This window comes from Entelurus aequoreus, linkage group LG01 (assembly GCF_033978785.1).
Source record: "Entelurus aequoreus isolate RoL-2023_Sb linkage group LG01, RoL_Eaeq_v1.1, whole genome shotgun sequence".
NCBI lineage: Eukaryota > Metazoa > Chordata > Actinopteri > Syngnathiformes > Syngnathidae > Entelurus > Entelurus aequoreus.
The window spans coordinates 43166775-43191795 of record NC_084731.1 but is presented as its reverse complement, the minus strand read 5'-3'; the positions used below and the strand labels follow the sequence as shown (position 1 = coordinate 43191795).

Here is a 25021-nt window from a genome sequence, read left to right as displayed (position 1 = left end):
AATATCTATTAATGCATTTGTGAATTGTGTGGAAGTCCAGCATACATTCTTGGACATTGTCACATTCTTTAAATATAAGCTGCATGACTGAATTAGTCCCACAATAAATCATATGTTGAGCTTGTCCAAAGGTTCATGCTGTTTAAATCCTCTAATAAGTAGGCAACTATTCCTGTGATGATGTAACTTTTATACTGATTATCCTTTGTTCGTTTTATTGAAAGCCACAGCAAGCAAAAATAATAGACAAGCTTTATTGGACTTACCTTTTGTGGCCCGGCGTGTGACATCTTCAAGTTATCTTTTCCCTGCCAGTGAGTTGGAGCGCTTCTGACAGGTCCACTTGCAGACCCACGGGTCCTGAAGCAACTCTCTCATACCTGATTGGCTGCTGCGACGGCAGACGTCCTGCTTCACTTGCTGCCGGTTAAAGAGAGATCCATTAATAAATCACCACCAAGAAAAATAAACATATGAAAACTGCACTTTTGAAGGCATGAAAATAAATATACTATGCTTTAACGATGGCTGATGGACTTAGTACTTTAAACCATTGTTTTTTAACCATAGGGTCGGGGCCGACAAAAATATCTATCTCAGCTGTGGTCCGTATGAGCCACAGTGGTACTCTATTATAATACACTTTTCCACCACTAGTGGCAGTAATGACAATCTCAAACAAACAAAAAAAGTTTGAAGCTAAAGTCATAGAGAAATTTCTTAAGCGCAAATATTATAACTAAAGTGGTAAAGCTGTATTTTAATTTGCACTCTAATTTTACTGACAGATTATTTAAAAAAATATACAAACCCCGTTTCCATATGAGTTGGGAAATTGTATTAGATGTAAATATAAACGGAATACAATGATTTGCAAATCCTTTTCAACCTATATTCAATTGAATGCACTACAAAGACAACATATTTGATGTTCAAACTCATAAATTTTTTATTTTTTTTTTGCAAATAATAATTAACTTAGAATTTCATGGCTGCAACACGTGCCAAAGTAGTTGGGAAAGGGCATGTTCACCACTGTGTTACATCACCTTTTCTTTTAACAACACTCAATAAATGATTGGGAACTGAGGAAACTAATTGTTGAAGCTTTGAAAGTGGAATTCTTTCCCATTCTTGTTTTATGTAGAGCTTCAGTCGTTCAACAGTCCGGGGTCTCCGCTGTCGTATTTTACACTTCATAATGAGCCACACATTTTCGATGGGAGACAGGTCTGGACTGCAGGCGGGCCAGGAAAGTACCCGCACTCTTTTTTTACGAAGCCACGCTGTTGTAACACGTGCTGAATGTGGCTTGGCATTGTCTTGCTGAAATAAGCAGGGGCGTCCATGAAAAAGACGGCGCTTAGATGGCAGCATATGTTGTTCCAAAACCTGTATGTACCTTTCAGCATTAATGGTGCCTTCACAGATGTGTAAGTTACCCATGCCTTGGGCACTAATGCACCCCCATACCATCACAGATGCTGGCTTTTGAACTTTGCGTCGATAACAGTCTGGATTGTTCGCTTCCCCTTTGGTCCGGATGACACGATGTCGAATATTTCCAAAAACAATTTTAAATGTGGACTCGTCAGACCACAGAACACTTTTCCACTTTGCATGAGTCCATCTTAGATGATCTCGGGCCCAGAGAAGCCGGCGGCGTTTCTGGATGTTGTTGATAAATGGCTTTCGCTTTGCATAGTAGAGCTTTAACTTACACTTACAGATGTAGCGACAAACTGTATTTAGTGACAGTGGTTTTCTGAAGTGTTCCTGAGCCCATGTGGTGATATCCTTTAGAGATTGATGTCGGTTTTTGATACGGTGCCGTCTGAGGGATCGAAGGTCACGGTCATTCAATGTTGGTTTCCGGCCATGCCGCTTACGTGGAGTGATTTCTCCAGATTCTCTGAACCTTTTGATGATATTATGGACCGTAGATGTTGAAATCCCTAAATTTCTTGCAATTGCACTTTGAGAAACGTTGTTCTTAAACTGTTTGACTATTTGCTCACGTAGTTGTGGACAAAGGGGTGTACCTCACCCCATCCTTTCTTGTGAAAGACTGAGCATTTTTTGGGAAGCTGTTTTTATACCCAATCATGGCACCCACCTGTTCCCAATTAGCCTGCACACCTGTGGGATGTTCCAAATAAGGGTTTGATGAGCATTCCTCAACTTTATCAGTATTTATTGCCACCTTTCCCAACTTCTTTGTCATGTGTTGCTGGCATCAAATTCTAAAGTTAATGATTATTTGCAAAAAAAATGTTTTTTTATCAGTTTGAACATCAAATATGTTGTCTTTGTAGCATATTCAACTGAATATGGGTTAAAAATGATTTGCAAATCATTGTATTCCATTTATATTTACATCTAACACAATTTCCCAAATCATATGGAAACGGGGGTTTGTATATGTATGGATGTATGTATATATGTATGTCCATCCATCCATCCATTTTCTACCGCTTGTCCCTTTTTGGGGTCACATGGGGTGCTGGAGCCTATCTCAGCTGCATTCGGGCGGAAGGCGGGGTACGTATTAAATCAAATTAAATCAAACTTTATTTATAAAGCGCTTTTCATACATAAAATGAATGCAACACAAAATGCTTTATATACTTGAAAACAATACACCGATGACCCAGATTCCCTATTATTGCACACACACGAAATACCAAACACGCACATGTACATACAGTATATGAACAAATGATTGCATGGCTGAGTACAGAGGAGACATGTGATTAAACACTATCACAGGAGCCAATTGCACCAGGAGGTCATCAGACCATGGCCACCAGGACGCTGCCACAAAGCGCCCCACACCACGGCCGATAACCCCTGTTGCAGATGGCTCCCTCTGAGGAACGCTGAAAAGTAAAAATAATAAAACCTGTAAAATATTAAGAACCATGATTACAAATAAAGGATAAAATACAAGCAAGACATATGAAGATAAAATTAATTACAGTAAATATATAATAAATAAATACAACTAAATAAAATCTTGCATAACTAATAAGATAAAAAGTAAAGTACGAAGGACTGCAATACATTTTATAAATATTAGGTAAAAGCCAAATCAAAAAGCTGCTCTTAAAAACATGAACGTTCTCCTCAGCCCTGAGGTCCTCGGGCAAGCTGTTCTATAGACGGGGGCCATAATAGTGAAAAGATATATACATATATATCTGAAAGGGACAAGCGGTAGAAAATGGATGGATGATATATACACATGTACATATACTGTATATGTCTGGGAAGGTAAATGAGCTTGTGTGTTTAAACAACAAATATCTCTCTCTCTCTCTGCTCTCTCTCTCTCTCTCTCTCTCTCTCTCTCTCTCTCTCTCTCTCTCTCTCTCTCTCTCTCTCTTCTCTCTCTCTCCTCTCTCTCTTTCTCTCTCTCTGTCTCTCTCTCTCTCTCTGTCTCTCTCTCTCTCTCTCTCTCTCTCTCTCTCTCTCTCTCTCTATGTATATACAGTAATCAATCATACTGGTAGACCAAGGAAAACATAAAGGCGTCAAGACAGAATGAACAGAAACATATATATTATTACTATTATTATTCATTAATTTAGTTAGAATTCCTTTATTTTGAAAATTGGATGCAAATTCATTTTTAATCAGCATTATGAGTCCCTTCCCTTGCTTAGCTTTGACTCTGGATATTTTAACCATCAAATATATTAAACGCACATGCGTTGTTATTTTTGTAATATTTTCATTGGTAAATTAATTTGTAAATGAAAGTACATTCATCAGATTAAATATTATGATTATGATATGTATTTATGCAATAAATAAAAGAGTCACATCCGTTTTGTTCTGTTAAAATGTGACCGTTTTGTTGCTGTTGGTGTGAATGGTTGACCCTTTCGGCCTTCACACGTTTACAACAACATGGTGAATAACTAACTAGCAGTGAGGACCTTCACTGGCACAACCCCTGAAAAAATATGCAATCACCAGACTTGGAGGATGTTCATTCAATTCTATTTCATTTTGCAGAACAAAAGCAGCTAAAAGACAGGACACAAAACAATAGTCATTTCAAATGGCAACTTTCTGGCTTCAAGAAACACTACAATGAATAAAAAAGATTGTGGTAATCAGTAACAGTTTAATTTTTAGATCAAACAGAGTTAAAAATATGGAAACACTTAAATCTGAGGAAAATTTGGAATGTACTGCAAAACAAATGAAGAACAAAAGGGGGGAACTGCAAGAAAGTGCCAAAAGGAAATTGGATTTAAATACCGAAACGCCAAACGAAAACCGTCATCAACATCTAAACATAAAAAAAACAAGGTTCCGATGGGCGCAGGGGAAAAAAAGCAATCGTACACTATGGATAACTGGATTAAAGTCATATGAATGAATGATTAATTGTGAATCTGCATTGGGAAAGGTGATGATGCTGGAACTTTTGTTTGGTGCAGTTCCAGTGAGACTTATGAAGACGACTGCCTGAAGATGATATGGGGCTGCATGTCAGGTAATGGTACTGGAAAGATGGCTGTCATTACATCTTCAATGAATGCACAAGTTTATATTGACATTTTGGACACATCTCCTATTCCATCAATGGAAAATATGTTTGGGGATGATGACATAATTTTTCAAGATGATAATGCATCTTGCCATAGAGAGCAAAAACTGTAAAAACAATGTTCCTTTGAAGAAAGATACATGAGGTCAATATCACGACCTGCAAACAGGGCCTTAAACGGGATTTGACGGGTCAACATTCTGCCTTCACCCTGTTCTCTTTCCGTTCCTCCATCCACTGTCCCGTCTCTCCACATTCTATCGCTCTCTCTCCTCCTGCCACTTGTATTACAAGAGGAGTAGGTAAAAGGAAATCCAACTCCTTCAAATCAACATAGACACATTTAAAGGCCTACTGAAACCCACTACTACCGACCACGCAGTCTGATAGTTTATATATCAATGATGGAATCTTAACATTGCAATACAGGCCAATACGGCCGGGTTAACTTATAAAGTGCAATTTTAAATTTCCCGCTAAACTTCCGGTTGAAAACGTCTTTGGATGATGACGTATGCGCGTGACGTAACCAGTGAAACAGAAGTATCGGTACCCCATTGAATACAATACAAAATAGCTCTGTTTTCATCTCATAATTCCACAGTATTCTGGACATCTGTGTTGGTGAATCTTTTGCAATTTGTTTAATGAACAATGAAGACTGCAAAGAAGAAAGTTGTAGGTGGGATCGGTGTATTAGCGGCGGACTACAGCAACACAACCAGGAAGACTTTGACTCGGATAGCAGACGCGCTAGCCGATGCTAGCCACCGACCGCACGGATGATCATGGTGAAGTCCTTCATCCTTCCGTCGATCGCTGGAACGCAGGTGAGCACGGGTGTTGATGAGCAGATGAGGGCTGGCTGGCGTAGGTGGAGCGCTAATGTTTTTATCATAGCTCTGTGAGGTCCCGTTACCAAGTTAGCCTCAATGGCGTCGTTAGCAACAGCATTCTTAAGCTTCGCCAAGCTGGAAAGCATTAACCGTGTATTTACATGTTCATGGTTTAATAGTAATGTTGTTCTAGGGCGGCGTAGCGAAGTTGGTAGAGTGGCCGTGCCAGCAATCGGAGAGTTGCTGGTTACTGGGGTTCAATCCCCACCTTCTACCATCCTAGTCACGTCTGTTGTGTCCTTGGGCAAGACACTTCACCCTTGCTCCTGATGGCTGCCGGTTAGCGCCTTGCATGGCAGCTCCCGCCATCAGTGTGTGAATGTGTGTGTGAATGGGTGAATGTGGAAATACTGTCAAAGCGCTTTGAGTACCTTGAAGGTAGAAAAGCGCTATACAAGTATAACCCATTTATAATAGTCCCAACACTGGATATGGCTGATTTTAAGATTTCCTGTTCGGATTTTTGTCAGGTGACCCTTCTGTAGAAGACTGCAGATGACAGTCGAAATATGTTAGGTAAAAATTCCATCTAATACACCGAAAATATTGTCTGATTACAAGACAATTCGAAAAGTATATGAATAACAAGACATAATGAACCTTTTTGAGCCACTTAAAGAAAGACTTGGATACGAATGTTTTAAACACCTTCGCTGCTTGGAGAGACTTGAGAAAAAACGAGCACGCTACAAAAAACATCTACGATTCAACCTCCGATGTAGAGACGAGGAGATTACGCCTACAGGCCTAAACATAAAAAACTTAATGAGAACCAACAAAGCAAAAAAAAAAATTACCAAAGCACGAAAATAACTAATGAAGGAAAGGATATGGCTCAAAGTGAACAAGATTGACAGTATCACAGAGCTAACGGACGCGGAAATTGACAACTTCAAGCAAAACTTCCAGATTGAACATGATACCGATACAAATAAGTTAATAGAAAAACATCTTAAACTCATCTACAAACAAGAATTCGCCATGACCAAAGGACAGCAGATAAATAAATGCTCAAGACTCTCCTCAAATCATTAGTCGAAAGCAAAAAAACATGAATTTTTAATACCCACGGCAAATATCACCCCAAGACTATACAGTACCCCACTATGCCCAATAGTAGACAGCATAGGTTCCTTTGCATATAATTTATCAAAATCCCTCTTTGACCTCACAGAATACCACTGCAAAACAACTCACACAAGATCTCAACACAATAATAAACTAGATGAAATGTCTATCTCACATGACCTCATTTCATTGTTCACGAAAACCCCAATATGTGTCACCCAGGACATTGTCAATAAACAACAACGCATCTCAAAAGACAGGACTCTAAAAGCAAAAACAAATCTCACACCTGAAGACATACACATATTACTCAATTTTGTTGCAAAATCCACATACTTGCAATACGAAGGATTAAAATACAAACAAAAATAGGGCTTTGCAATGGGAGACCCCTCATCAGCAATAATGAGCAGTTTCTTCATGGAAGACCTGGAGACTAACGCTAAAACACAGCACCCATACAAAAAAGAAACCCAAAGAAAAACCTGAAATTAAGAATGAAGAGGTCATAACCTTACTATACATTAGGGGAATTACAGAACCAACACAGCGTGTCGTGAAATAACACAAAATAAACACAACAGTTACTTGTACATCCAAATGACAAAATATAACAAGACAAGAAATGCAATGTAATTTACGAAATCCAATCATGCAAAAAGATCATACATCGGAGAGACAAGGAGGACATTCAACACAAGGAAGAAAGAACATCAGAAAGAATGTGAAAAAGAGACAACTGGAAGGTTTACAAGAAAACAAAAATCCGAACAGGAAATCTTAAAATAAGTCGAAACCGATCATTGCAAAATGAAAACCACATCATGGACTGGGAAAACGCCAAAATCATCGTATGACAAATGTTCAAAATTAAAGATTTTTTTGTGACAGCATGCAATGTTTCTGATGTATTTAAGTGGTCTGGCAAAGCTGGAAACTAAGCCCATGCTAACGTTAGCAACTCAACATCCATTTGTGATATGTACTTACAAGCAGTATTAATGCTGGGGAAGTAGTGAACAACCATTTTTTTTACAATTAATAAAGCTAAATATTATGTTGTTGACCAAAAATCTCTCCATGTTTTATTGTGCTTGCTTGTGTTACCATGTCTGAGTTATTATGTAGAAATATGGGGAAATAATTACAAAAGTACGCTTCATTCACTAACCGTGTTACAAACCCTTCATTTGGTGAATAACAAAAATGAGCCTATCTCAGCAGCATTCAGGCGGAAGGCGGGGTACCGGGGTACACCCTGGACAAGTCGCCACCTCATCACAGGTCCGCGTTTGCAAACAAATAATGTCTCTCTTTTTGAAGAAACAACATTAGAGGAACTCCTGCGACTTGTTAATGGGACAAAACAAACAAAGTTTACTTTAACTAATTACTGGGAAACTTATCAAGGAGCTGTTAGTAATATTAGGACCTTCAGTGCTAAATATTATTAACTTATCATTTTCCTCTGGTACTGTTCCCCTACCATTCAAAAAAGTGGTTATTCATCCTCCGCTCAAAAGACCTAACCTCGATCCTGACCTCATGTTAAACTACCGGCTGGTGTTCCACCTTCCTCCTACCTCGAAAATCCTCGATAAAACTGCTGCACAGCAGCTAAATGAACACTTAGAGTCCAACAATCTCTCTGAACCCTTTCAGTCCGGTTTTAGGGCATATAACTCTACTGAAACAGCCCTCGCAATAGCGACTAATGATCTATTGCTACTATGGATGCTGATGCGTCATCCATGTTGCTGCTACTTGATCTTAGCGCTGCTTTCGATACCGTCAATCATAACATTTTATTAGAACGTATCATAACACGTATTGGTATGTCAGACTTAGCCTTTTCTTTTGTTTAATTCCTATCTTACTGACAGGATGCAGTGCGTCTCCCATAACAATGTGACCTTGGAGTATGTTAAGGTAACGTGCAGAGTTCCACAGGGTTCGGTTCTTGGCCCTGCACTCTTCAGCATCTACATGCTGCCGGTAGGTGACATCATACACAAATACTGTGTTAGCTTTCACTGTTATAATAATGACACTCAACTCTACATGCCCCTAAAGCTGATCAACACGCCAGATTGTAGTCAGCTGGAGGCGTGTCTTAATGAAATTAAACAATGGATGTCCAGCCACTTTTTGCAACTTAACGTTAAGAAAACGAAAATGTTGATTGTCGGTCCTGCTAGACACCGGCACCTATTTAATAATACCACCTTAACATTTGACAAACAAAAAATTACACAAAGCGACTCAGTAAAGAATCGGAATATTATCTTCGAACCAACTCTGTCATTTGAGTCACACATTAAGAGTATTACTAAAACAGCCTTCTTTCATCTCCGCAATATCGCTAAAATGTCATTTTGTCCACCACAGACACTGAGATCAATATTCATGCATTCGTTACATCTCGTCTCATTTACTGTAACGTATTATTTTCGGGTCTCCCTATGTCTAGCATTAAAAGATTACAGTTGGTACAAAACGCGGCTGCTAGACTTTTGACAAGAACAAGAAAGTTTGATCATATTACGCCTATACTGGCTCACCTGCACTGGCTTCCTGTGCACTTAAGATGTGACTTTAAGGTTTTACTATTTACATATAAAATACTACGCGGTCTACCTCCATCCTGTTTTGCTGATTGTATTGTACCATATGTCCCGGCAAGAAATCTGTGTTCGAAGAACTCCGGCTTATTAGTGATTCCCAGGGCCCAAAAAAAGTCTGCGGGCTAAAGGGCGTTTTCTATTCGGGCTCAAGTACTATGGAATGCCCTACCGGTAACAGTTAGAGATGCTACCTCAGTAGAAGCATTTTAGTTCCAATTTAAAACTCATTTGTATACTCTAGCCTTTAAATAGACCCCCTTTTAGACCAGTTGATCTGCTGTCTCTTTTCTGCGCTCCCCCCTCTCCTTCGGGAAGAGGTTATCAGGTAGACACGGATCAGTGCATCAGTTGGTGACGTCTCTGCGCTTCTGACTTGTCTACATGCAAGAGGATCCCCTGCTGGCCTCACTGTGGACTGAACTCTCACATTATTAACTGTATCCACTCAGCATCCATTGCACCGGTCACCCAAGGAGGGATCCCCACATCTGCGGTCCCTTCCAGGGTTTCTCGTTGTTCCCACTGGGTTGAGTTTTTCTTGACCCGATGTGGGATCTGAGCCGAGGATGTCTTTGAGGTTTGTTCAGCCCTTTGAGACATTTGTGATTAAGGGCTATATAAATAAACTTTGATTTATTGATTGATTGATGACTCCTGATTAGTTGGTACAATAAAACACAACTTGGAAAAAACATTACTATGTATAGAGTGTAGGCAGTGCTGTTAAGTTCCTCTGTGTAAATGAGTGGAGAATGCAGAAACTCTGAGGCATGATGCAGCTGACTTGATGATAAACTAGTTTAAGAAGAATGTTTTTGTGTTATTCATAAGACTACTGTACTTTTTAGTTTTGTAAATATTGACAAGTCCTACTTAAGGTTAAATTCAGTTTAAGAATTCGGCCATCAAGTTAAGATAAATGTTGTGATGGTGGATAAAATGTGGATAAGGTATACTTTATTTTATTTATTTTTCTCATAGTTTTTTTAGTTTCACAATAAGGTTGCCACCTTATTGTGGTTAAGAGGTACCAGCAGGAGCTTAGTCTTCAGGTGGGACACCCAAGTTGAACAGATGTGAAGGTAGAGGCCTGACAAAGTTTAATCCTCTTCTCCAGGTTGGAGTTGAACACGTAGGTCCTGATTTACTAAAGGTCTGCGTGGGACGGCGCAGTTCTGGTGGTGGAGAGGCTGTGCCAGCAACTTGAGGGTTCCAGGTTTGATGCTAGCTTCTGCCATCCTAGTCACGTCTGTTGTGTCCTTGGGCAAGGCACTTCACCCTTGCTCCTGAGGAGTCGTGGTTAATCTTGCATGGTAGCTCTTGCCATCAGTGTGTGAACGTGTGTATGAATGGGTGAATGTGAAAATAGTGTCAAAGCGCTTTGAGTACCTTGACGGTAGAAAAGTGCTATACAAGTATAACCCATTTACCATTTACTAAAACACATGCAAACTTGATAGCACACACAAAGCTGATATTTTAAACGTGTGCCAAGTGGATCATGTCTCTTAGGTGAGCAGATAAGGTGTGCAATCCTCTTTGCGTCTCTGTCTTTCCTAAAATGCAAAACATACGCTGATCATCAAAACGCCCACAACACTGGGAGGAGAACATGTAAATATAATTATTTATATGCAATGTGATTTATCGACATTTGTGAGCACAATCGTGTGTTTTATTTAGTTAATTGTGCAAAGTGACAGTTAAGCACACGCTTCAGGTTCAGTGCTCGCACTGCACAGACACACGATGGACAGACGAGAATCCTCTGTCATACTTGTGTGTGTATCATCGTTTTTGGATGTTCAGAAATTTCGTTTATTCAGCAACGTATTTTATAGCCGTTAGAGGACTGATTAAAACAAATTCAATTGATATGTTTTGGTGTCCTTTAGTATTTTTTTTAAATGATGCTAATTTTTTTTCCACATAGAATATATATTATTAAAATACTTTCTTATATGAAAAAAATATTCTTGAAGTATGCATTTTTGTGTATTGAGTGGAGTATGTGCAGCCTCCCTCCCATACACCTTAAGCAGTAAAAAAAAGAAAGAAAGAAAACAAGAATGGTGTCAATGTAGATGCACTGCACAACTGCTTCTAAAATGCCCATAAAAAGTGGTCAATATCTCCTGCATGTTTGACAACATCGCAAAACACCACAGGTAATTGTGCATTAAATGAGAGCGTCTCCGTAGTGATGCACCGTTTAGTACATGCAAAATCCTCATTTAACCCTTGTGTGGTGTTCGGGTCTGTGGGACCCGTTTTCGATTTTTATTAAAAGAAAAATGATACAATTAATTAATTTTTCAAACTGAGACTCACTGGCTTTGGCTCATTTTCTGTGAAGAACATATATCAGAATACATATTTAATGAAGACACACCATACACCCCCCCTACACATTTGTATTACATACAAGATGTCCGGGGTCCACTGGACCTAGGGCTAATAGAAGTGTGGAAATGTATGTTCTGTGTACCACACACACACACACACACACACACACACACACACACACACACACACACACACACACACACACACACACACACACACACACACACACACACACACACACACACACACACACACACACACACACACACACACACACACACACACACACACACACACACACACACACACACACACACACACACAGCAGGCCTAGACAGGAGGAGGACAGAGTGTAGGTACTGTCAGGTTCAAACACTGATGACATCTATTAATCAGACAAGAAGCAAGGAATCAATCAGAGACAGAGTTCAATCTAGCTCATGAGGAGAACGCATGGAGCTGGACCCTTAGTCACAGTCTCGCCCTACGCTCTAAGGTCCAGCTCTTGCGTCCCTCTTTTTATTCAGGAGTTCCACAGTCAACAATACTAAGGCCGCTCTAAAAGGAGTGGTCACATATTTTATGCAAAGCAGGTCCAGGACGCGCGATACGTGACGGAATGTTCTGGGGGCCTTGTGATTTCGCCCCGTCACCGCTTCGTCTGCGTGTTGGAATCTTATCTTGTTGAGGTCCTTGAAGTCTCTGCCTCGTCCGCGTGCCGTCATCCCATCTTCGCTGAGGTCGGTTGAAGTCCTTGGCTGTTAGCGGGCTCAAACAAAGATAACATCTACGGCTGAGGCCACCCCTCAGACAAGAAGTATTTGTCCTTGCTCACATTAGAAAAAGTCCAACTTGAGCACAATAGCTAAATAACTAAAGCAACGGACTTTAAGCATACTAAAGTTACTGTGATAATATATACATAATTATTCTAACAGGTACACAGAACATCAGAGGATCAAATGTGCGACAAAATGAGCGCAGACAGTGTTAACAAACAATGTTGCAACCTTGTGTGGGAACCGCAGGTGCAGAAACACAAAAGAAGAATCCCTGTGGGATGCAGAAACCGGCAGAGAAATTTCAATGCAATGTTCGTGTTGTTTTTACTCAGCCAGTGTTTGTGGGTCTTAGACTTAGACTTACTTTTTATTGTCGTTCAAATTTGAACTTTACAGTACAGATAGGAACGAAATTTTGTTGCATTAGCTGGTTGACAGTGCAGGATAAAAAAGCAATAAGGTGCAGATATAAATAAATAGATTAATGTAAAGATAAATATATTGCACTTTTGCATATGCATCTACGTTTATGGATGTATGTTATATTGTCTTTATATTCCAGCGAGTTCATCCATTTTTGGAGGGAATTGAGGGGATTATTATGATGCGTTCAAGAGTCTTACGGCCTGAGGGAAGAAGCTGTTACAGAACCTGGAGGTTCTGCTACGGAGGCTGCGGACCTCTTTCTAGAGTCCAGCAGTGAAAACAGTCCTTGGTGGGGTGGGAGGAGTCTCTGCAGATTTTCTGAGCCCTGGTCAGGCAGCAGCTTTTTGCGATCTCCTGGATAGGAGGAAGAGGAGTCCTGATGATCTTTTCCGCCGTCCTCACCACTCTCTGGAGAGACTTCCAGTCTGAGGCACTGCAGGCTCCAGTCCAGACAGAGATGCTGTTGATCAGCAGGCTCTCTATGGTGCCTCTGTAGAATGTGCTGAGAATGGGGGGAGGGAGCAGTGCTCTTTTCATCCCACGCAAAAAGTGCATGCGCTGCTGAGCTCTTTTTACAAGAGCGTGTGTAGGGACCAGGTCATATTGTCAGTTATCTGCACCCCCAGGAACTTGGTGCTGCTTACCATCTCCACCGCTGTGCCGTTGCTGAAGAGTGGAGCGTGGCTGGACTGGTGCTTCCTGAAGTCGACAATGATCTCCTTGGTCTTGTCGACGTTCAGGACCAGGTTGTTGATTCTGCACCAGTCAACCAGATGTTTCACCTCCTCTCTGTAGTCCATGTCGTTGTTGTCACGGATGAGGCCCACTACTGTCGTGTCGTTCGCATACTTCACAATGTGGTTAGTAGTGGACCTGGCGCAGCAGTCATGGGTCATCAACGTGAACAGCAGCGGACTCAGGACGCAGCCTTGTGGGGAGCCGGTGCTCAGGGAGATGGCACTGGAGGTGTCGTTGCCCACTCTCACAGACTTGGGGTCTGTCTGTGAGGAAGTCAAGCAGCCAGTTGCATAGGGGGGTACTGAATCCAAGGGGGGCCAGTTTGCTCACCAAGTGCTGCGGGATGATGGTGTTGAATGCCGAGTTGAAGTCCAGAAACAACATCCGCACGTGTGTGTCCTTTCCTTCCAGATGTGCTAAGCTCAGGTGGAGTGCAGAGGAGATGGCGTCCTCTGTGGAGCGGTTAGGGCGATAAGCAAACTGGTATGGGTCGAATGTGGGGGGAAGTCTGGAGACAATGTATTCCTTTACCAGCCTCTCAAAGCACTTCATTACAGATGTTTTTTGGGATAAGTCAGTATTTTAACATAAAAGTGTTTGATTGTGAGGCATTAAAAGCCACAAAATGCAACGGGTCCATCAGACCCACGAACACTGGCTGAGTAACAACAATATGAACACCACACAAGGGTTAAATAAGGCGGTCTGCAACACTTTACAATTGTACACCCAGTCTTAGTAAATCACACGCAACACGCCCACTAATAGTACACGCTATTTTATAGATTGCTCACTCCGTTTAGTGCGTGGTATTTGGGTCTTAGTAAATCAGGCCCATATTGGAGATAATGACCAAATTCTATGAAGAAGACAATGTTACTACTGTATGAGCACAGAAAAAAAGTGCTGTAGCATGATGGAGCAGCGTGTACACCAGAGGTGGGACCAAGTCATTGCTTTGCAAGTCACAAGTAAGTCTCAAGTCTTTGCCCTCAAGTCTCGAGTCAAGTCCCGAGTCAAGACAGGCAAGTCCCGAGTCAAGTCCAAAGTCAAGACTGGAAAGTCTCAAGTCAAGTCACAAGTCCTGCATTTTGAGTTTCGAGTCCTTTCAAGTCCTTTTGACCACAGACTAATATTTTTACACAGATTGTGTATGCTTTTAAACCGCTGTGTTTATTTATTAAAACAAGTGCATTTGAAATAGCAGGAAAGAAAATAGTACTGACATTGCAATTCATAATAGCACTATTAACCAGTCATTTTAATAGTTTAAACAATTTTAAACATTTAACTCATTCCTTTACAGAATAAACACATTTGCAAAAACAAGTGCAACTGTACTTATTTGTACAAAAGTGTAACATTGTATTTCCATGGCATATTGCATTGTAACTAGTTCCACAGCAGTTTCTATTCTGTTCTTACCTTATCTCATTGATCTCATCTCATACTGTATGTGTGTTGAAAAACATAACAAATACATGAACATAACAATGAACAGAGTTGTACTTTTTAGATGTCAGGGCCCTATGCAATATGTACACATATTCTTAATATAGTATATATTTTAACTGACCTTTATTTGACTATGTTTGTCTTTTTGTAGGTGGCTAAAATATGCGGTGCTGCTGACCGCCGTCTAACGTTATGTTACTGTGTGTGATACATTGACTAACGTAACGTTAAGTATAGGTACCTCATGCAACCCTGCTTAAAAAATCACTTGACAAAAAGTATGAATAAGGTAGCAAACTGCAGTGGACGCAACATATTGCCGTGTTTGAAATGACATTATAACCATAAACATCTTATAAGTAGACGCAGTATTGGTTGCTGTGACGCGAGCAATTTGCATCTTGAAGTGGTGATGAGGAGCCGGCGAGCAGCCTAAACTGACAGTTGACAGGTAGAAAACAAAGATGCCGGGCTGGTGTTCAGCGTTTTCCTGCTCAAATGAGCGGACTGTTGAAAATAGGAATCGGGGGATTACTTTTCACAAGTAAGATTTAACATTAATGTACTATTGGTTGTATTTTATGAAAATAACATTACCACAGAGTTGAGAAGGAGCAAAGATCTTCAATATTTGTATGTGAAAATCACAAATAAATCTTCTGGGGGAGGATGACGCCCCTACAGGGGTTTGGTTTACAAACTTTCTGCCCCACCTAAAACAAAATTCACCAGCCGCCACTGATTATGATGCATTCTCATTTTAGGCAAAATATAAGACAATACTTTCTTAACAGTATAATTGTAACCAGGAATAAGTCTTCAAGTAACAATATTCAAATACTAACATTGTTGGGTAAAACAGAATTTGGTTTTATTCTGAATCCAGTGAAACAGATTGGTGGTTTTAGCTGATATAAAGACTTTCAGGTGTTTATATATGTTTAAGTATTTGGCAGACGCTTTTATCCAAAGCGACATACATAAAAAATACATATATAACAATCACTGTAAACATGATCATTTAAGGGAAGAATGTAATACAAAATATCAATACAAAGTGTCACGACAGAATAAACTCTCTGCTGCTGCAGCAACAGAGATACGGTCTATAAGATATATAGATATCTAATGTATTCATACATTGTTTATGTAGCATGTATATATAACGTAATCATATTGTTTCTTCAATTTAAAAATAGCTGACCGTTTTTTCCCCCCCTTCTCTGGGATTATATTCCCAGTTTTAATCTCGGACGTCTGGTCACTTATAGCGTATAAGAATATTTTATTACTGTTAAGCAAACTATGAATAATAAAACATGTGTCCGTTATCATAGCTACACGTATGACAAAAAAGCGTGTGAAAATGAGTGGTATTCAGTGAGGTAAAATGAATTAAATGCGCTGACAGTTCATTGCTCCTGCCAAATGAATTGCACTGAGTGGAGCGGATCACCACTCCAAGATGGCGGCCCCGCGTCTCGTCTGCGCCAGTAGGCAGTAGCGCTCGATGCTGTGTACCCTTATAAGATGTCTATGGTTATGACGTTAGCAGTGAGTTTACAGCCTCACTGATTTAACTACACATCAAATAAAAGTCATGTTACTTAGCCAATAAACGTTATCTTACATTCAAAACTTACCCTTCTTTGTGCAACTTCAAATGTCGAACGAAGTTGGAAGTTGTTGCGTCTCCGTCTGTAATATTCCAACTGCGTGATTTGCATACGGCAATTCGTTGACCAAGTCGTAGTTTTTATATCCGAACGAAACCAACTTTGGTATAAATCTTTCTCACTGGCGCGTTGTTTGACAACTCTTGTTCATTGGTTGTCCTGCAATTTGATTGGATCAATGCTGTGTGATGAAAACAATGTAGATCTAATTTGATTGGCTGTTGTACTGAGAGCACACACGCTGACACGCAGCACACACGCTCATAGACAGACACGTACAAAATGAAAGCTACGGAGCGCTCCCAAATAACTTTTTAAGCTTTGGGTTTTGGGGAAAGTAGCAAGTCATGTCAAGTCAAAAGGCTCAAGTCCAAGTGAAGTCACAAGTCATTGATGTTAAAGTCTAAGTCGAGTTGCAAGTCTCTTTACATTTTGTCAAGTCGAGTCTAAAGTCATCAAATTCATGACTCGAGTCTGACTCGAGTCCAAGTCATGTGACTCGAGTCCACACCTCTGGTGTACACATGATGTCCCCTTCTCATTTCTGACTGCCCCCTCATATATGCCTGCCTATAGAACCGTCTTAAAATAGAAACCTTTATTGACTGCCACAATTTATATCCCTGATTTATTATAGTGTTTCTTAAAGCCCCAAAGTTGTCATTTAAAACTACTACAATTTTGTGTCATGTCTCCTCGCTGCTTTTTCGTACAAAATTAAACAACTGAATAAACAACCTGCAAGTTTGTTGATTACATCATTTTTGCCAGGTGTTGTGTAATAACAATGCTTCAGATCCACATGGAGGAAAACGTGGTATATGAAGCGTGAAAATGTGCCCCCTGGTGGCCACAAGCAACACAGCGATGTCAGTGTGGCAATCAGAGTGGATGACTTTGTTAGTTATTTTCCTACTTGCTCTGTCACTTTATTGTCTCATCCCAATACGATGACTCTTCAAAATTACATTCTGGAGATCTTCTCATCGTTCACCTGGGCGCAGCAAAGAAAGACAAAAGGAAGAGAAGACAATGGTATGAAAAACGAGTTGAAGGATCATCAATAGGAGGTTTACCAGCAAGGCCTTCTCTGCTGGCCTAACATAACCAGAAATCATGATCATAATTAAAGATAAAAGTAATTTTTAATTTACTTTCCTTAAATATCTAAAAGTATTCACATTCTCCTCATGTCATATTACGCTCCTTCCAGTGCTGTTGTTTTTAGGTTAGAGTTTTTATCCAATCAGAATTCAGCTAGCTTATGTTGCCATGCTGTACCAAATCTGCCCGGGGCCTTCAGAATCAACAATGCAGGCGTCTGTGCACTGTAAGTGAACGGACACAAACAGTTGATAGACAATTGCGATAGCTAATCAGATCACAAGTTGTTGTCAGTAAGGCCTTCTAGCTGGCCTCACGTTCAATGTGACATTCACGCGTCCTGTGATTGGATACTCACTTGGGAGTCACAAGTGAGTATCCAATCACAAGTTGCGAAAACAGGAAGCGGCACCGGAGTCATACGAGCCACAGAAAACTCACCGGTACTCACAAAGAAGTAGAGCAAAATGTTGATTAGGTGGCAGATACTTATTTGCAAGGCCATTTTCAAGAACGATACTTAAGAGAAACTACATCTTGTGAGACGAGGTCGTCCGACACCGGAAGCTATCCCGGCGGTGAAATGGTTTGCCCGCCACTTTCACAGGAATCAACCGACTACGAGCGGTACCACAGGCTTATACGGCGTCGGATGGGTGCTACAAATTGTGAGTTCAAATATTTTATTTCTTAATTTTTTCATGTTTCATTTGTTTTATACAATTCTTGGGGCGACGTGGCGAAGTTGGTAGAGTGGCCGTGCCAGCAATTGGAGGGTTGCTGGTTACTGGGGTTCAATCCCCACCTTCTACCATCCTAGTCACGTCCGTTGTGTCCTTGGGCAAGACACTTCACCCTTGCTCCTGATGGGTGCTGGTTAGCGCCTTGCATGGCAGCTCCCGCCATCAGTGTGTGAATGGGTGAATGTGGAAATACTGTCAAAGCGCTTTGAGTACCTTGAAGGTAGAAAAGCACTATACAAGTATAACTCATTTATCATTTTAACTGTGACAGTACCACGGAAGATATGTTTTAATTGCTGAAGCGGGTTTATAGAATTTTTAATGCGCCGAAAAATAGACTGTTTTGTATACTGTTGAGGGGATTTAATGCACAGTAGCGTGCAAGTGTGTTTCAGTATAGTATCTCCAGCTGTGTCCATGGGGTGACATCAATTACGGTATTTTGAAAGGTGAAGTCGGACAAAGTAGGACATCACTGAAGGCCTAGGTGACTGCTATACACATTGTAACGTGTATGCTGATTGTGTGTGTATACACCAAATAATCTACCGTTGGAGCCCAAAAAGGTCAAAAGACTGTGAGATCCTATTTTGCATGAAATAATATGTGTGCTTGGTATTCACCTGTTTAACCAGCTCAGTGGCCTTGTGGATAGAGTGTCCGCCCTGGGACTGGGATGTCGTGAGTTCAAACCCCGGCCAAATCATACCAAAGACTACAAAAAATGGAACCCATTGCCTCCCTGCTTGGCACTCAGCATCAAGGGTTGGAATTGGGGGTTAAATCACCAAATGATTCCTGAGCACAGCGCACGCTGCTGCTCACTGCTCCCCTCACCTCCCAGGGGGTGAATATGGGGATGGGTCAGATGCAGAGGACAAATTTCACCACACTTAGTGTGTGCGTGTGACAATCGTTGGACTTTAACTTTAACAAACTGGGACTTCTGTCTGATCTTTAAAAGCAATGATGATAGTTTTCTGCTACTGGGGGCGTACTTTTATTTTATTTTTTTTACACTTTTGTGTTTTTATGTCCTGTGCTTATGTTTACTTTTTAAATGATGTATGTCCTGTTTTGTTAACATTTTAAGCACCTTGTGAAGTTGTACTAATAATTTTGTTGTGTTTAAAACAATGACAATAAAGTTATTCCATTCGGTTCCTTGCATTAAGGATATCTCATGGTTGACGACAATAATGCATTCTATATGCAATCTCAGCTAATAAATGACATACACGTGTTGACATTAAAAAATATAGACTAAAATACTAGAATGATTTCCACTTTATTTACAATTTTATAAATAGTACAAACTGTGCATTCTACCTTTATTACTGACTTTACATCAGGGGTGTCAATTTGCCATTTTTGAATGAAAGAAACAGCTGTTCTAAATGTGTCCACTGGATGTCGCAATAGCAATTCTTTGTATCTTTGTAGATCAGTGGTTCTTAACTCGGGTTCGATCGAACCCTAAGGGTTCGGTGAGTCATGCTCAGGGGTTCAGCGGAGGTCAAGACACACCCGACTCATCGTGTAAATAAAAACTTCTCCCTATCGGTGTATTACGGATACAGCAACAGCAGAAGTCACACTGATTTGCAGGTGTGTAATTTGTTGTGAGTTTATGCAGTGTGTTGGTTTTGTTCTTTGAACAAGGTGATGTTCATGCACGGTTCATTTTGTGCACCAGTAAAAAAACATGTTAACACTTTAGTATGGGGAACATATTCACCATTAATTAGTTGCTTATTAACATTCAAATTAATAACATATTGGCTCTTAACTAGTCATTATTAAGTACTTATTAATGCCTTATTTGGCATGGCCTTATTATAACCCTAACCCTCTAACCCTGGCCCTAACCCTAACCAAATAACTCTAAATTAAGTCGTTGTTACTTAGAATATGTTCCCCTAGTGTCCAAAAAACTGTAATTTAAGTCTTTGTTACTTAGAATATGTTCCCCATACTAAAGTGTTACCAAAAACTGTCTTGAATTTGAAAAAAATATATATATATTTTTCACTAAAGAAGGGTTCGATGAATGTGCATATGGAACTGGTGGGGTTCGGTACCTCCTACAAGGTTAAGAAACACTGTTGTAGATGATCCTACATATGTACAAAATAAACCACATGATGTTAGTACATCAGTCGGGGAAATGATCAATCTACATAAATAACAAACTGTAATTCCCAGGATCGATACGCACATCCCTAACCGATACCAATAATTTCTTATTGGCAATTTTTTGTCAGTCAAAAAATATTATTACTATTGTTATTATTTAAGACAAATCACAAGACAAATACAGACCATTTATACCACATTTATTATGGTCAATATATAATAAAAGTAAAATTAAAATAAATAACATAAATATGAAAAATAAATTAAATAGATTTGAGAAACACCTTGCGGTGCAGCTTGAACACATCATCAGTAAAGAACCGAGGTTCATTGGGTGTTTCGGGTCTTTGATCTCTATACACCCTCGCCTGGGCGACCCAACCGGGGATGATCAGGCCCCGGCTTGTGTCCAAGCAGCGAACTACTCCATCCGTCTCCCCTCTTGATCCACAACCACCTTGAGGCTTTCTCAGCAGCCTCACTGATATTTCTGGTGGCTTTTCTCTCCAGCAACCCTCTGATTCCAAGAAGTCTGAATGCTTGATGCACAGATTGCCCTAGAAAGCCCCTGCAGCCCACTTCTATAGGCTCACAGCGGGTCCTCCAGCCGCTCTCTCTGCATGTCTCGACCAGCTCAAGGTATTTGGCCTTCTTTCGCTCATGGGCCTCCTCCATCCGATCTTCCCAGGGGACTGTAAGTTCCAGCAGCACAACCTGCTTCGTTGAGTCAGAAGTTGCGACAAGGTCTGGCCTCAGCGATGTCCTTGCTATGCGCTCTGGAAACTTCAGCTGTCTGCCGAGATCCACCTGAAGCTGCCAGTCACGGGCTGTGGCTAGCAGTCCGGTTGGGGCCTTACGTCCAGCATGTGGTTTGTCCCCTGCCTTTACGAAGGAGATGTTATGCCTGACTGGGAGCTGGTGTTTGCTCTGCTGGATTCCAGTGCCAATGGTGTCTGCTACTGCCTTCAGTACCTGGTCGTGGCGCCATGTGTATCTCCCCTCTCCCAGGGCTTTAGGGCAGCAGCTCAGGATGTGCTCCAGGGAACCCCGTGCCTTGCACAGTGGACATTCAGGTGTTTCTACTAGCCCCCAGCAATGAAGATTAGATGGACTTGGGAGGACATCATACACTGACTGGATCAGGAACTTGAGTCTTGCTGGTTCTGACTTCCAAAGTTCTGTCCAGGTGATCTTCCGGGTAGATGCGTGGTCCCAATTTGTCCAGGCTCCTTGCTGGCGCATGGCCACTGTCTTGCTCCGGCGTTCCTCCTCAACCTCTGCACGGATCTCTCCCTGCACCATCAGCCGTCTCTCTCGACCCTGGGCTTTGTCGTAGCGTGGTCTTGTATGGCTACCCAGCCCAGCTCGTCCGACTGCCACAGCACCCACTAAGACGCCATGTCTCAGCCTTGCTTCTGCCTGTTCAACGGCCTCCTGTGCCTTCCACTTCCTCCCAGTTCTGACCTTGATGCCAGCAGAGGAGACTCTGGTGTCAGATGAGTCTCTGTAAAGTAACACCTCCCTGGCTCTGGTGACTTTAAACTCCTCAGTCAATCCGGTGAAGGGAAGTTGCAGCTTGTTGGTGTTCCCATAAAGGGCGATGCTGCTTAGGCTCTTCGGCAAGCCCAGCCACCTACGCAGGTGCTGGCTGATGTTGCGTTCGAAGCCCTCCACAATGGTTACTGGGACTTCGTAGATGAGCAGCGGCCAAAGGATTCTCGGCAGGATGCCATGCTGGTATATCCAAGCCTTGAACTTCCCGGGGAGGCCCGACTTGTCCACTGCTGATAGCCAGGTCTTCAGCTCCACATGGGCTGACTGCACTGCTGCCTTGTCCTTCAGGGTGCTGTCAAAAATCTTCCCCAGACTCTTCACAGGCTTCTCTGACACTGATGGTATGGGGACTCCATCCAGGCTGAAGCGGTGTTTGTCCTCCACTCTCCCCTTCCTCAAAACCAGGGACCTGGACTTGGCTGGCTTGAACATAATTCTCGCCCATGTGATGATCCTTTCCAGTCCGCGGAGGAGCCACCGACACCCTGTCACTGATGTTGTTGTGACAGTCAGATCATCCATGAAGGCTCGGATCGGAGGTTGGCGAATGCCGGAACTGGACTTCGGACCCCTGCATTCCACTTCTGCTGCCTTGACCAGCATGTTCATCGCTAGGGCGAACAGTGCCACTGATATGGTGCACCCCGTGATGATGCCCTTCTCCAGGCGGTGCCATGCAGATGTTATTGCTCCAGAGGTGAATCTCAGACTGAAACTACTGTAGTAGTCCCGTATGAGTTCAGTGATCTTCTCTGGAACATGATGTGTCGTCAAGGCTGTTGTCACGAGCTTGTGTGGAATGGATCCATAGGCATTGGCAAGGTCAAGCCAAAGGACAGCCAGGTCTCCTTGATTTCCCCTTGCCTCCAGGATCAGCTGGGTAACCACTCCTGTGTGTTCCAAGCAGCCTGGCATGCCTGGGACTCCTCCCTTCTGCACTGTGGTGTCGATATAGGAATTCCTCAGGAGGTACTCTGTCAACCTGTTGTCAAGAATCTTGAAGAAGATCTTGCCTTCCACACTGAGCAGGGAGATGGTGCGGAACTGCGTGATGTCACTTGCATTCTCCTCCTTTGGTATCCAGACACCCTCTGCATGGCGCCACTGCTTGGCTGCCTTCCCCCTCCGCCATACTACCCTGATGAGTCTCCACAGCCTCTCCAGGAGTCTCGGGCAATGCTTGTAGACTTTGTATGGCACTCCACTCGGGCCTGGGGCTGCGCTGGTCCTTGCGGCTCGGACGGTGTCCCTGACTTCTGCCAAGGTGGGCTCCTTGATGTTAAACTGGAAGGAGGGTTCTGATGGTGTGGGTAGCCCTCTGCAGGGGGGAAGATCTTCTTCTCTCCTACTGTCGCTGTATGTGTTACTGAGGTGCTGATTGATCTCCTCTTCAGAGCAGACAAGGGTCCCGCTCCGCTTCTACCCCAGCAGCTGTTTCGTAAATCCAAAAGGGTTTGCTATGAAGGCAGTGCGCTTGCGCGCCCTCTCTCTGCCCCTTCTCCTATGTCCCTCAGCACGTCGGAGAGAGATGAGCTTCTGCTTCAGGATGTCCCTGAGCTCTGACAGGGCTGGTCTTTCCTCCTCACTTGCCCTCTTATACTGATGTTTTAAGGCCTTCAGTTCTTTCCTCAGCTGGGCGATCTTGGTCTCCCGTCGGTTTGGTCTGGCGATGTTCTGAGCCTTGGGTTGTTTGATGCCAAATCTCTCAGCACCCATGCTAATGATCAGTGTGCTCATCAGCTGCAGTCGCCGATCAACTTCCCCTCTGCATGCTGCATCAAGGGTAGCATCAACATCCTCGTCAAACTGTCGCCATTCAGATTCCTTGTTTGCAGCAGGCCATAAGACCCGGCGCTGTTCAGATGGTTTGCCGGGTACAGCATGCTGAGCTTGGAGGTTCTGGACACTGTGGGGTGACTCCGGTTCTTGCTCCTCCTCCGTCTCACCAGGGTCAGTACTAGGCACTGCCTCTGTGCGTTGCTCAGCTTGCTTTCTCCTTATGCAGCCCATCCTGGTCTGGTGGATCCTCAGGCCTCTCAGGTTCTTACAGACCTTGCCACAAAAACAAGTTGCTGTCGTTGTCGATAATCCGTCGCGTATGTCTGGTACCAAAAGATCCGTCAGTTTGGGGTGCTCATCCTCCCCCCCTCTCGGGCACCCCTGAAGGTATCTTCATGGGATTCTGGGTATTCGTTCTGTTGTATTTATGTTGTTTAACGGTGCGGATGTTCTCAAGAAATGTGTTTGTCATTCTTTTTTGGTGTGGGTTCACAGTGTGGCGCATATTTGTAACGTAACAGTGTTAAAATTGTGTTAAAGTTGTTTTATACAGCCACCGTCAGTGTAAGCTGTGTGGCTGTTGACTAAGTATGCATTGCTGTCTTCTATGTGTGCAATAGGGATGGGCGATACCACACTTTTAGGATTCGATTCAATACGATACCGATACTTTTTCTTGCATTTTCATCGATACCGATACCGATACTAGGGATGGGCGATACCACACTTTTAGGATTCGATACGATACCGATACTTTTTCTTGCATTTTCATCGATACCGATACCAATAATTTCTTATTGGCAATTTTTGGTCAGTCAAAAATATTATTACTATTGTTATTATTTAAGACAAATCACAAGACAAATACAGACCATTTATACCACATTTATTATGGTCAATATATAATAAAAGTAAAATTAAAATAAATAACATAAATATGAAAAATAAATTAAATATTATATATAATAATAACTATATATTATATATAATAATAATTAAATATTAGGGCTTTCCAATTAACAGTCAAATCCGAATTGCAAGAAGCTGCAGTTATTTTTTAAAGTTTGTGATATAATTAGCAATTAATGAAATATGAAATAGGCTAATGTTTTCGAAATGTAAGAAATCATGTT

General features: G+C 41.8%; 1 protein-coding gene and 1 pseudogene across 1 annotated transcript in view; both read right to left on the bottom strand.

Annotated features, from left to right (window-relative positions):
• LOC133652510 (solute carrier family 2, facilitated glucose transporter member 11-like) overlaps window positions 1-16669 on the bottom strand; it is a 36834-nt gene extending 20165 nt beyond the window's left edge. Inside the window, exons 1-2 of the mRNA XM_062051337.1 lie at window positions 16540-16669; window positions 267-420 (exon numbers count right to left, since the gene is read on the bottom strand). Of these exons, the coding sequence (XP_061907321.1) occupies window positions 267-290 (24 nt within the window). The 5' untranslated portion in view covers window positions 291-420; window positions 16540-16669. The remainder of the gene's footprint in view (window positions 1-266; window positions 421-16539) is intronic.
• A 4240-nt stretch (window positions 16670-20909) lies between these two features.
• Window positions 20910-23846, bottom strand: LOC133665331 (uncharacterized; annotated as a pseudogene).
• Between the last annotated feature and the right edge of the window lie 1175 nt (window positions 23847-25021).